This window comes from Barbus barbus (genome assembly GCF_936440315.1).
Source record: "Barbus barbus genome assembly, chromosome: 16".
In the NCBI taxonomy this organism is placed as follows: domain Eukaryota; kingdom Metazoa; phylum Chordata; class Actinopteri; order Cypriniformes; family Cyprinidae; genus Barbus; species Barbus barbus.
Genome location: NC_136744.1, coordinates 4,970,601 through 4,982,741, shown reverse-complemented (window position 1 = coordinate 4,982,741; position 12,141 = coordinate 4,970,601). Strand labels below are relative to the sequence as shown.

At 40.6% G+C, this 12,141-nt stretch overlaps 1 protein-coding gene across 1 annotated transcript in view; it reads right to left on the bottom strand.

Annotated features, from left to right (window-relative positions):
- LOC306882184 (ribosomal protein S6 kinase alpha-2) overlaps positions 1 to 12,141 on the bottom strand; it is a 59,999-nt gene that overhangs the window by 12,797 nt on the left and 35,061 nt on the right. Inside the window, exons 11-13 of the mRNA XM_079436657.1 lie at positions 11,324 to 11,388; positions 10,258 to 10,360; positions 9,758 to 9,888 (exon numbers count right to left, since the gene is read on the bottom strand). Of these exons, the coding sequence (XP_079292783.1) occupies positions 9,758 to 9,888; positions 10,258 to 10,360; positions 11,324 to 11,388 (299 nt within the window). The remainder of the gene's footprint in view (positions 1 to 9,757; positions 9,889 to 10,257; positions 10,361 to 11,323; positions 11,389 to 12,141) is intronic.

Here is a 12,141-nt window from a genome sequence, read left to right as displayed (position 1 = left end):
TCACAAAATGGCGACCACAACAACACCCCTTCATGTCATTGCTGCCAGTGATGAGCCAAGTCAAATCACAGCTGATCTTCATGAGTCCAGTCAAGTCAAGAGTTGACCGTCGTGAACCAAGGCAAGTCAGAGTTGACCGTCGTGAGCCAAGCCACCATCTTAGCTGTTCGTCCAGAGTCTCGTCCCGTCTCAGCTGTTCGTCCAGAGTCTCGTCTACGTCACGTCACAGCTGTTCGTCCAGAGTCTCGTCTCGTCACAGCGGATCATCTAGAGTCACGTCACCTCCTTTCTGCTGCACCCAGTTCCTCAAGGTCAATCCTCCGTTATCTCAGTATGATATCCAGTGTGAAGGATGCACCGTTGGTGTCTTCACGCGCAGCTGGTATCCCCAAACCTATTCACCTTAGTCCTCCAGTCTTTGAACTGTTCCCCTTGTCTGTAGTGCTTTCCACAATGGAGATCGCCATATGGTGAGTATGGGCTGCGTTCACTACCGCTGAAGTTCCAGAGCCAGCGACTTCCACGGAAGGATTGCCAGAGGTGGTGGCTGAGGCTGCAGAACCTCCAGAAATGGCAGTGCCTGCTCCAGATCCTCCAGAGGTGGCGGCTGAGGCTGCAGAAACTCCAGAGGTGGTGGTGCCCATTCCGGATTCTCCAGAGGTGGCGGCTGAGGCTGCAGAACCTCCAGAGGTAGCAGTGCCAGTTTCGGATTCTCCAGAGGTGGCAACTGATGCTGCAGAACCTCCAAAGGTGGCGGCTGATTCTGCAGAACCTCTTGAAGCAACGTCTTTCACTTCAGCTCTGGTTACAGTAGTGGCGCCCATTAATGAACTCATTGTCTGTCCTGCCACGGCTATGGAGGATGTCTATGAACTCTCGTCCTGTTCTGAGCCGGCCAAAGAGGCCATCTACGAACTCGCATCCTGTTTTGAACCTGCCATTGAGGCTGATTGTGAATGATCTGTTCGTCTAGGCTCAACTAATGAGTCTGATTTGGAACGGACTGTCTTGCCTGTGTCTGTCAAAGAATCAAACCCTGAACTGTCTGTCTAAATGATCTTGTTGATTCTGATTTTGAACTATCTGTCTGTCCAGTTCCTGCCAATGAACCTGTGTGAGCAGGTTGTTAAGCCAGTGTCAGTCAATATGTTAATTTCTCAACTATCTGCCTGTCCTGTTTCAGTCACTGAAAAGTCTACCAGTCCAGTTTCAGGTAATACACCCAATTTTGAATTGTCTGTCTGGATTCTGCTGTTCAATCTGACTCTGAACTATCTATTATGCCTGTTTCAATCAATGAGTCGTATTACAAACTGTCTGGCCAGCCAGTTCTCTCAAATGTCACTTTTTTTTATTTTATTTTTTTATATATTACCTGTCTGCGCCGCTTCTCTGCGGTCGTGGGCTGCAGCGCCCGGTCGTACATCTGGTTTCTGTTAATGAATCTGACTCCAAACCTTCTGTCAGTCCAGTTTCAGTCAATAAGACTGATTTTGAACAATCTATCGGCCCAGTTTCAATTAGTGGGTTGGAGTGTGAATTGTCTGCCAGTTTTGTTTCTGTCACTGAACTGTTAGCTTCAGCTTCTGTCAATGCCCTTGATTTTGAGCCATCTTTCAGTCCCATTTCAATCGATGCTTTTGGTTCTGAACTGCTTACCTACCCAGTCTCAAGTAATATCTGTTATTGAACTGTCTGTTTGCCCAGCCACCCTCAAGGAGACGTACACTGAACTTTCTGCCCTGTCACAGTCATGCCCAAAGAGACCGTTAAAGTCCACTGTATTCCCTGTTCCGACCCTTGTGGCCGTAGAGTCTCTATGTTCTGTGTTTTAGATCCATCCGCTCTGCCGTGGTGGCCTTCTGCTCCGGCCCGTCTGCTCTGTCGTGGTGGTCTGCTGTCTGGCTCTGGTGGTCTTCTGCTCCGGCGTGGTTGTCTACTACTCAGGTCTGGTGGTCTTCTGCTCCACCGTGTTGGTCTTCTGTTCAGGTCTTGTGGTCTTTTGCTCCACCGTGGAGATCTTCTGCTCCGCCCTGGTGGGCTCCTGTTCCGTCTGCTCCGCCCTGGTGGGCTCCTGCTCCGTCTGCTCCGCCCTGGTGGGCTCCTGCTCCGTCTGCTCCGCCCTGGTGGGCTCCTGCTCTGTCTACCTTGTCCTGGCCTCTGGCTCTGCCCTGGCTCCCTGCTCTGTCGGTTTCCCTTTGGTTTCCTGCTTTGCTGTCCTGCCGGCTCTGCCTCAGTCCCCAGTCTCACTTCCACATGGACCTAAAGAGAGCAGCCCGGAAAATGGAGCGCAGCTGGAGAAAAACAAAATTAGAGGTATTTCGTAATGCTTGGCGGGAAAGTACCCTATCCTACAGAAAAGCATTAAAAACTGCTAGATCTGCTTACTTTGTCTCTTTTAGAAGAAAACAAACACAACCCCAAGTATTTATTTAATACAGTGGCTAAATTAACAAAAAATATAACCTCAGCAGGTGCAGACATTACCCAGCAACACAGTAGTAATGACTTTATGAACTACTTTACTTCCAAGATCGAAACTATTAGAGAGAAAAATTGTAACCATGCAGCTCTCAGCCACAGTATCACATCAGAGTGCACTATAGATCCCCTGAGGAACAATTCCACTCATTCTCTTCTACTGGAAATGAAGAATTGTATAAACTTGTTAAATCATCTAAACCAACAACCTGTATTTTAGACCCTCTTCCACTGTAGGATATCAGAGACCGAATCAGACAGTTAAGAGTCGATCAGAACATCGAAACATGAGAAGCTGAAATTCCACAGAGGCCCAAGAAAACAGGACAACGTCGTATATCAGATTCCTAGCTCCAACTAGTCTGAAGCAAGCAAACTAACCAACTCTTTCACAAAACAGCTTGCAACATTGAGACAAAATAACACTTATTGATAATTCCAATTCAGGAAGGAGATCGTCAAATTTGGGGGCAAATAATCAAGACTGATGGTCAAAGAGATGGCAATCACATGGGTTCCATGCTGGAAGTCATGAGCTTCCTTAGACCGACTTCTCCCCCACATACAAGACAAAGAACCAGACTGAAATTCCTTTGTACACAAAGACTGTCGTTTCCATGTGCACCTAAAATCATCTTAAAAGACTTTCATTTTCATTTTAATGAAAGTAATAATTTTTATGCATCACTCCATATGTATGTAACCCACATATTAGACGATCATGTTTTAATCGTATATTATGTATGTCTTTTTACTCCTTATTAAATAGCTGAAGGATTCATATTAGTGCTCGGTATGTATGAGGTGACAATTCTAGTTTGAAACGTTTCTTCCAATTGATTCTTTGTCAAATGTATCATATTCTGGTTATAGAAATCCCATTCAAAAGTATACTTTGCAAGAGCGTGTAAAATTCGGACCATGTGACTGATAACATGCTGATTTATGATGGAAGGAACACCCCTAGCTAAGATAATAGCCTATCTAATTGGTCAAGACACCAGAGGGGATGTGTCCAGAAGCCGAGTTTAAAAACTCAGGACATCATCAAACTCAGTTCTCTCCTTTTTCTGCTTCAACTTTTGCCACCGTGTTTTTGACGCTGCTCTTTGAGCGTGCTCTGGCCTACGTGCCAGCTGCTACTACAATGAGGAGAAAACTCACCTAGTCTCTTTACATTCTTTTACTTTAATTTATTTTCTTTTCCGTTGTGAGTTTCGTGTACTCCGTTAAGTTTTGCCGCCACGTCTCATCTCCGAGTTCAACTAGAGTCTGTGACCGCCTCAACTTCTACCAGCCACAACTCCGCATCCGCAGCCAATGCCCAACCATTGGCTTCCCAAGACGTCATTTCAACGACTACTGAACTCTCAGCCAAAAAAAACCCTTTCCTGCAACGGCGGCACAAAAGGGATTCCCTCAGCAACAAGCAAGTAACCTCCAGGTTCTAACTGAATCGGTGCAGTTAATATAAATTTTAGCCTCACTGAGAAACTCAATGCGAGGGTTAATTAAGTGATTGGTTGTTCAGGTCTATGCAATGGCATATATTGCTGTAAACTTGGGATTTCACATTTTCATTCTCTTAAACTCATCCTTTCCTCACTCTCTCTCTCTTTCTGCAACGTGTGAATGCTTGTTCATGTTAGATTAGTTTGTCTTAGGTTTATATAAATAAAATCTTATTTATATTGAAAAGAGAAGTTTCTCGTGTTTTGTGCTTACAAGTTAATGTCTTGATCTGCTGATCTTGTTACTGTGCTATTAAATAGTATTTTCACTATATTTTGGATTTTAATATCCAGTGCATTGTTGATGTTATATGGCTTGGTCAATGAATCTCTGCTGACTCAGTGATCCGCTGTAAAACAGTGATTCTGTTCAAATTGACTTTAAAATCACAAATTATTCCCTTTGAGCTAAATTAAACCATTTGCTTTAAATTACATATTACGTTTTCACGTTACACCATCGAAGCTCATAAAAGAGGTGCTTCCAGAAGTAATAGATCCTCTTCTGAATATTTTTAATTAATCATTGCCATTAGGATATGTCCCTAAAACCTTCAAACTGGCTGTTATTAAGCCTCTCATTAAAAAAACACAACTTGACCCCAAAGAATTAAATAATTCCAGACCGATCTCGACTCTCCCTTTTCAGTCAAAGCTATTAAAAGAGGTAGTATCACCACAACTATGTTCCTTCTTAGAGAAATTATATATGTGAGGATTTCCAGTCAGGTTTTAGACTATCACAGTACTGAGACTGCTCTCATTAGTTACAAACGACCTGCTTTTATCATCTGATCGTGGTTGTATCTCTCTCTCTCTCTCTCTCTCTATTAGTGCTACTGGATCTTAGCGCCGCATTTGATACTATCGACCACAACATTCTTTTAAATTGACTAGAAAATTGTTGGCATTCGAGGAAGTGTACTGGCATGGTTCAAATCGTACTTATCTGACCGCCATCAATTTGTGGCAGTAAATGAATCATACCAATCACAAGTGCAGTATGGAGTACCTCAAGGCTCAGTACTTGGCCCCTTACTTTTCACGCTTTACATGTTACCCTTGAGAGATATCATTAGGAAACATGGTGTTAGCTGTCACTGTTATGCTGGTGATTCCCAGCTCTATATTTCTTCGCGACCTGATGAAAATTACCAATTTGCAAAACTAACGGAATGTATAGTTGATATCAAAAACTGGATGACTAGCAATTTCTTACTGCTAAATTAAAAAAAACAGAGGTGCTAATTATTGGACCAAAAACTTTTGCATGTAATAACCTAGATCACTGTTTAATACTTGATGGCTGCTCTGTAAATTCTTCGTCATCAGTTAGGAACCTAGGTGTACTTTTTGATAGCAATCTTTCCTTCGAAAAACTGCATTTTTCCATCTTAAAAATCTATCTAAATTACGACTCATGCTCTCAATGTCAAATGCAGAAACAATTCATGCATTCATGACCTCGAGGCTAGATTATTGTAATGCTTTATTGGGTGGTTGCTCTGCACATTTAATAAACAAACTCGAGCTGGTTCAAAATGCAGCAGCTAGAGTTCTTCCTAGAACCAGGAAGTATCACCACATTAGCCTGGTTCTGTCAACACTGCACTAGCTCCTTATTAAACATTGTATACATTTTAAGATCTTGCTAATTACCTATAAAGCCCTGAATGGTTTGGCACATTTGAGTGAGCTCTTATCGCATTATAGTCCTTCACGTCCGCTGCGATCTCAAAACTCTGGCCATTTGATAATACCTAGAATATAAAAATCAACTGCGGGTGGAAGATCGTTTTCCAATTTAGCGCCCAAACTCTGGAACAATCTACCTAACACTGTTTGGGAAGCAGACACACTCTGTCAGTTTAAATCTAGATAAAAGACCCATCTCTTTAACCTGGTTTACACATGACACTATCGCATTTCTATAATTAAAATCCATTAAAGGATTGTTAGGCTGCATTAATTAGGTCAACCGGAACCGGGAACACTTCCCAAAACACCTGATGTACTTGTTTCATTGTTAGAAGAATGGCATCTATGCTAATATTAGTCTGTTTCTTTCTTATTCCGAGGTCACCGTAGCCACCCAGATCCAGACTGTATCCAGATCAGATGGTGGATCAGCACTTAGAAATGACCTCTACAGCCAGGACACCTAGATGAGCCCCAAGGGGGCTCGGTCACAAATCCGGTTTATGAACTTCCGTTCACTCACCACCAGAGGTCACCCGCTCACCACAAGGACTCTCACACTACACAGACTGTTACACTATACCCTGGACTACATTTCCCATCTTCCATTGCACTGATTGCACACACACCTGAATGCACTGATTTATAACATGCTGACATGCTTTATAAGCCTTGGACTTCCTCTTCCAGATCGCCGAGAATTGTTTAGCATCTGTTACTGTGATAGCTACTTTACGGAGCCTGTCTTAAGTTTTCCTATTCTAGTCTATTCAAAGTCATAGTCTTGCCTGTTTTCCTGTGTTTTTGATTCTTGCCTGTGTATCTTAGATTTACCCATTGCCTTGCCATTTGGATACTGTTTGCCCCAGCTCGGACTATTGCTCATGATTATGGATTACCTCTTTTGTCAAAGCCCTCTGGATATTGTTAGCCGTCGATCAACCACGCCTGTTTAAGATACTTATCTTGCCTTGCCCTCAATATACCTGTTTGCCATTGTCAGAAACTTGCCTGTTTAACGACCACATCTCTGAATAAAGCTTTACAGATGTATCCGAACGCTTCCTCTGTTCCTTCAATAATAAAATAAAACCTTCCGAAAACAAAAGCAATTCACGGCACAGGTTTACAATTTCTCCACAAATAGCTGCACTCATGCATGTTCATGAGCGCTATCAGAGTAAGCTATCGTATGCTCAGCAGATGCCACATCAGATCAGAATGATCGAGACAACGGCACCGCAGCTCAGATATCCGCTCGTGTGCCAGTGAATCCCCGCCAATCAATATATCTCATTCCGGTCACTGCCACCTCAGAGCAGACACTTCAATAAAGCAGATCTTCAGGTATGAACCATCTGGCAGAATAAGTTCAGCTTATGTAACACAGGGCTCTTTTTTCCTTCTCTTTCTTCTTGTTTTGTGCTGTGCAATGCAGCAGTGCTTCCCTGAGGAATCTGTCTGAATTGACTCTGTGTGTACAGCCAGACCAAGGTTAAACGGAAACATAAAACAACTTTGGCTTGGCTGACTGCAATATTTTTTATATGTCAGCAACTAGCCCTCAATGTAGCAAAGCATGCATAAGGGAAATATTGCTTCTTTTTCCTCACTTTTATCTTGCATCACGAAAGAAAACACATTTGTATATTTTCTGAAGAAATGGGAGGTGATGTTTGCCAGTGCAAAATTTGCTGCATTGATGATTAGGTGATGTGGGTAGCTCCTATGGTACTTTTACGCAGTTTCTAAGGTATTTTGAGTTTTTTTTAGCATTGTACTATGCCATATTTAGAGTTGATTTTAGCATGTTGCTATGGTTAATGGTTAAAGTATTATGAATGGCTTTTAGTTGGTATATACATGGTATTTTGAGTGGCTTTTAGCACACAGCTATGCAGTTGCTAAATATTTTGAGTGATTTTTAGCATTTCACTATGCATTTGCGGTTTATTTTAGCAAGTTGCTAAAGTACATGTGCTAAGATATTTTAAGTGTTTTTTGCATGTTGCTATGTGGTTGATAATGTATTTTGAATGGCTTTTAGAAGCTTTAGGTTTGCTAAGGTACTTTGAGTGGCTTTTAGCATGTTGGTCTGCAGTTATTGAGATATTGTGAGTGATTTGTTTGTATTTTACTATACATTTTGGGTAACAATTTAGAATAGGGAACACTTATTCACTATTAACTACGACTTTTCCCTCAATACATTCTTAATTTGCTGCTTATTAATAGTTAGCCTAAGGTAGTTGTTAAGTTTAGGTATTGGGTAGGATTAGGGATGTAGAATAAGGTCATGTAGAATAAGGCATTAGTATGTACTAAATTACTACTAATAAATGTCTAATATTCTAGTAATATGCAACATTACTAATAAGCAACTAGTTAGGAGACCCTGAAATAAAGTGTTACCACATTTTGCAGTATTTGTGTTGATTTTAGCATGTTGCTACATGTGCTAAAGTATTTTAATTGTTTTTTTGCATGCTGCTATGTGGCTGCTGAAGTATTTTGAATGGTTTTAGTAGTTATATGTTTGCTAAGGTACTTTGAGTGGCTTTTAGCATGTTGGTCTGCAGTTATTAAGATTGTGAGTGATTTGTTTGTATTTTACTATACATTTTGGGTAACAATTTAGAATAGGGAACACTTATTCACTATTAACTACGACTTTTCCCTCAATACATTCTTAATTTGCTGCTTATTAATAGTTAGTAGCCTAAGGTAGTTGTTAAGTTTAGGTATTGGGTAGGATTAGGGATGTAGAATAAGGTCATGTAGAATAAGGCATTAGTATGTACTAAATTACTACTAATAAATGTCTAATATTCTAGTAATATGCAACATTACTAATAAGCAACTAGTTAGGAGACCCTGAAATAAAGTGTTACCACATTTTGCAGTATTTGTGTTGATTTTAGCATGTTGCTACATGTGCTAAAGTATTTTAATTGTTTTTTTGCATGCTGCTATGTGGCTGCTGAAGTATTTTGAATGGTTTTTAGTAGTTATATGTTTGGTAAGGTATTTTGAGTGTTTTTTAGCATGTCACTATGTAGTCTTAAGTCGCTGGGGTATATTTGTCGGATTGTCTATTTACACTAAGTGCATCTCAGTCAAACATCCTAACAAACCATATCCAATATCCAATCCAAATCCAATCTGCCATCAGTGGATCAATCTGACCTTTATGAAGTGACGAGAATACTTTTTGAACGCAAGAATATAAAAATAACGACATTTATTCAACAATTCGTCTCCTCTCTGTCTCTCTGTGTCAGCGTAGCGCCATTTTAAAGAGCATTGATGGACGCAAAGTGCGTACGCTATTCTCTGTCATCAGTAACGCATGGATACGCAGTTTCCGTTCAAATCAGCGTAAATAAACGTACAATACGTATTCATGAGTTACTGATGACAGAGAGAGAATAGCGTATGCACTTTGCGTCCATCGGATGCTTTTCAAAATGGCGCTACGCTGACACAGAGAGACAGAGAGGAGACGAATTGTAGAATAAATGTCTTTATTTTCTTTGCGTACAAAACGTATTCTCGTCGCTTCATAAAATTCAGATTGAACCACTGATGGCAGATGGACTATTTTGGCAATGTTTTTGGACCTTGACAGTGTAATTTACTATGCAGTCAATGGGAGAGTCACAAGCCTCTGGTTTTCATCCAAAATATCTTAAATTGTGTTCCGAAGATGAACGAAGCGTTTACGGGTTTGGAACGACATGGGGGTAAGTGAATATTGACAGTTTTTGCATGTCACTATGTAGTTGGAAGGTATTTTGATTGACTTTCAGCATTTCACTATCCCGTTGTGGTATTTTGAGTTGATTTTATCATGTCTCTAAATGCTTTTATTTGTTATACATTTGCTAAGGTATTTTAGAGTGGCTTTTTGCATGTTTCTTTGCAGTTGGAAGATATTTTGAGTTGATTTTAGCATGTCACTACAGCAATTAAGGTATTTTGGGCAGTTTTAAGCATGTTGCTGTGCAGTTGTGGATGGGATGGTTGCCAACATGCAACACTATACAAGTTCTCAGAGTCCTGCTCACCTGTACAATGGGGTTTACAGAGGTTTGCTTGATCTCAGCCAGTGGCTGTTCCTGACCCAGGTTAGAGGCCACAAAGCTGAAGCCGCGGAAGAGCTGGTGTGCGTTAGCGCTGGGTGGAACACCGGGTGAGTCTGTAGACACACACAGATACAAACATATTTAGAAAGGCAACAAGGACACGGTCTCTCTATGAATGGAAACACACAATCGATCCCATCTGAGCAGTATGAATTGACTAGGTGCACTATGCGGCAGGACCCGAGGACTCTTGGTAAACAGGTTCTGCTGCTGCAGTTCACTCCAATTTGTTTTTACACTCTTGCTGTGCTTGCTGGGCACAGACTGTTATGTAAGAATAGTTTCCAGCTTGCTGTCTATCACATTGTCTATGCCGCTTGAAAACAACCTACAATGATTCTTCCAGCCATAATTTGAATAAAATAGCATATGAGTGTTACGTGAATTAGGCCTATCTGAAAATCAACTGCAATTTGCGTCACCTGTCGGTGTGCGGGATGTAAACTCAGGATCAAAGTGGAATGTGTCCTCTGGTCGGCCCACTGCTGGTTTGAAGGGAGGCTTGATTTCTCGTCTGTACAATTTCTGTTGACCAAAAATACATAATGTAAGACACATACACCAATGCTAGAGGTTATACATGTTACAGGAGAAAATGGATCAAGACATAATGGAGCTTCCTGTGACTTTTGAATAATAATTTTATAGAACATTAAAAATCAAAAGCTATGTGAACTAAGTGTTGGATTAGACAAAAGTAAATAAATATAGCATTTACATTTACGTCTGAATATTTAAATATTACTTTAATGGTTGATCATTCAAAATAATAATAAAATAAAAAAAAAGATTTAAAAGGTACACATTATTTTTGAGGAATAAAAACATTTCTAGGATTTTACGTTATTTTAAATGTAATAAAAAACAGTTATTAAAAAAGAAATACGCAAGCCCAGGTCAGGTGACAAAATGTAATGCTAAACTATCGTAAAGCATTACTTTCCATAAAAAGTAACTAAGTAACACCATTACCTTTTTATGGAGTAACGCAATATTGTAATGCATTACTTAAAAAGTAAATTTCCCCAACAATGCAAATTAACTGTTTTTATTTCTGACACGATGGACAAAGATTACTTTATTCAAACTTCTTAAAGTGGTTGTGTGATGTGCAATGACTGTTGGGTAAATTTCCCTCTGCACATCCTGTGAAGTGCTGTTCCCTTATTCCCTATGCTGTTCACAGCTCCCTTCAAACCGAACATTTACTGCATGGTCTCTTTGGATTGGAATCTCACTTAAGATACCCAGTGAGATACCCAGTGAGTTCCACTTCGCATGGCATTTATGGTTTAAACAATTGTTAGCAGAATTCAGTAATTTAGGATTTATTAATAGAAACCTGTTTAAAATGCACTATGCAGAAAACAGTATGCTACGAATAAGGCCTCAGTCACAATATTACACACGAGTTACCAGCCTACATATTCGAGACTGATTAACATTACAAAATATCACATAGTATTATGCTCAAAGTTTGGAACTCACATTCCAGTCTATTGTTGCAAAAAATATATGCCGCTTGATTTCTTCCACTCCATCAGGTCCTGCACCTGCAAAACATCCAGAAACATTCAGTCAGATAACAGGTTGTACAGACATTTTTTTTTATACTGGATGGGATAAAGTACCTCATAAAACAAACCTCTCCTAAAACCCATCTGTCACAAAAAAACCTATTTAAAGGATAAGATTCTCATGAAGCATCGGTCTGTCTGTGAGTCAGACAAATGTTCAAAGCACTCTGCTAAAATCCTCTACAGCTCTGTGTCCCGCTTGTTTTAGCTCAACTTTTAAAGCCCCAACAAATAGGAATCTAAAAGTCTTGTGCTATAATGCGCAACTAAATGGTCAAGGTTAGCATAACCCAGTTAGCCCCTGTTAGCAGATGCTATAACAGCTGGCTGCAAAAAGCATTGACTGTGGTCACGGCTGAGCTCTCTGGCTGTGATTTGAAACAGATTTGACAAATGATTCGTGTTTATGCTCAGGAGTCGGGCCGAGTACCAAAACAAACTTGTAGTCAATCAGCAGTAAGTCTACTCATGATATGGAGGAGAGAGCATTCAGTGAACAGCTGAGCCGAGTGACAGAAAGATAGAGATGGCGGATAAAAAACAAGAGGTAAACGTCTGCAGAATGATAAGGCAAGAAGTAGGACCCGTGTAAAATAGAACGCGGCAGCAGTTTTCTGTCTGAGATTTGGCGTGTTGCACAGCATCCAGTGTAGACAGCATCACTGAGCACGTTTACATGCACGTTCTTAAGCCGATTATGCTTAGTAAGGAACGACTGGAACTGAAACT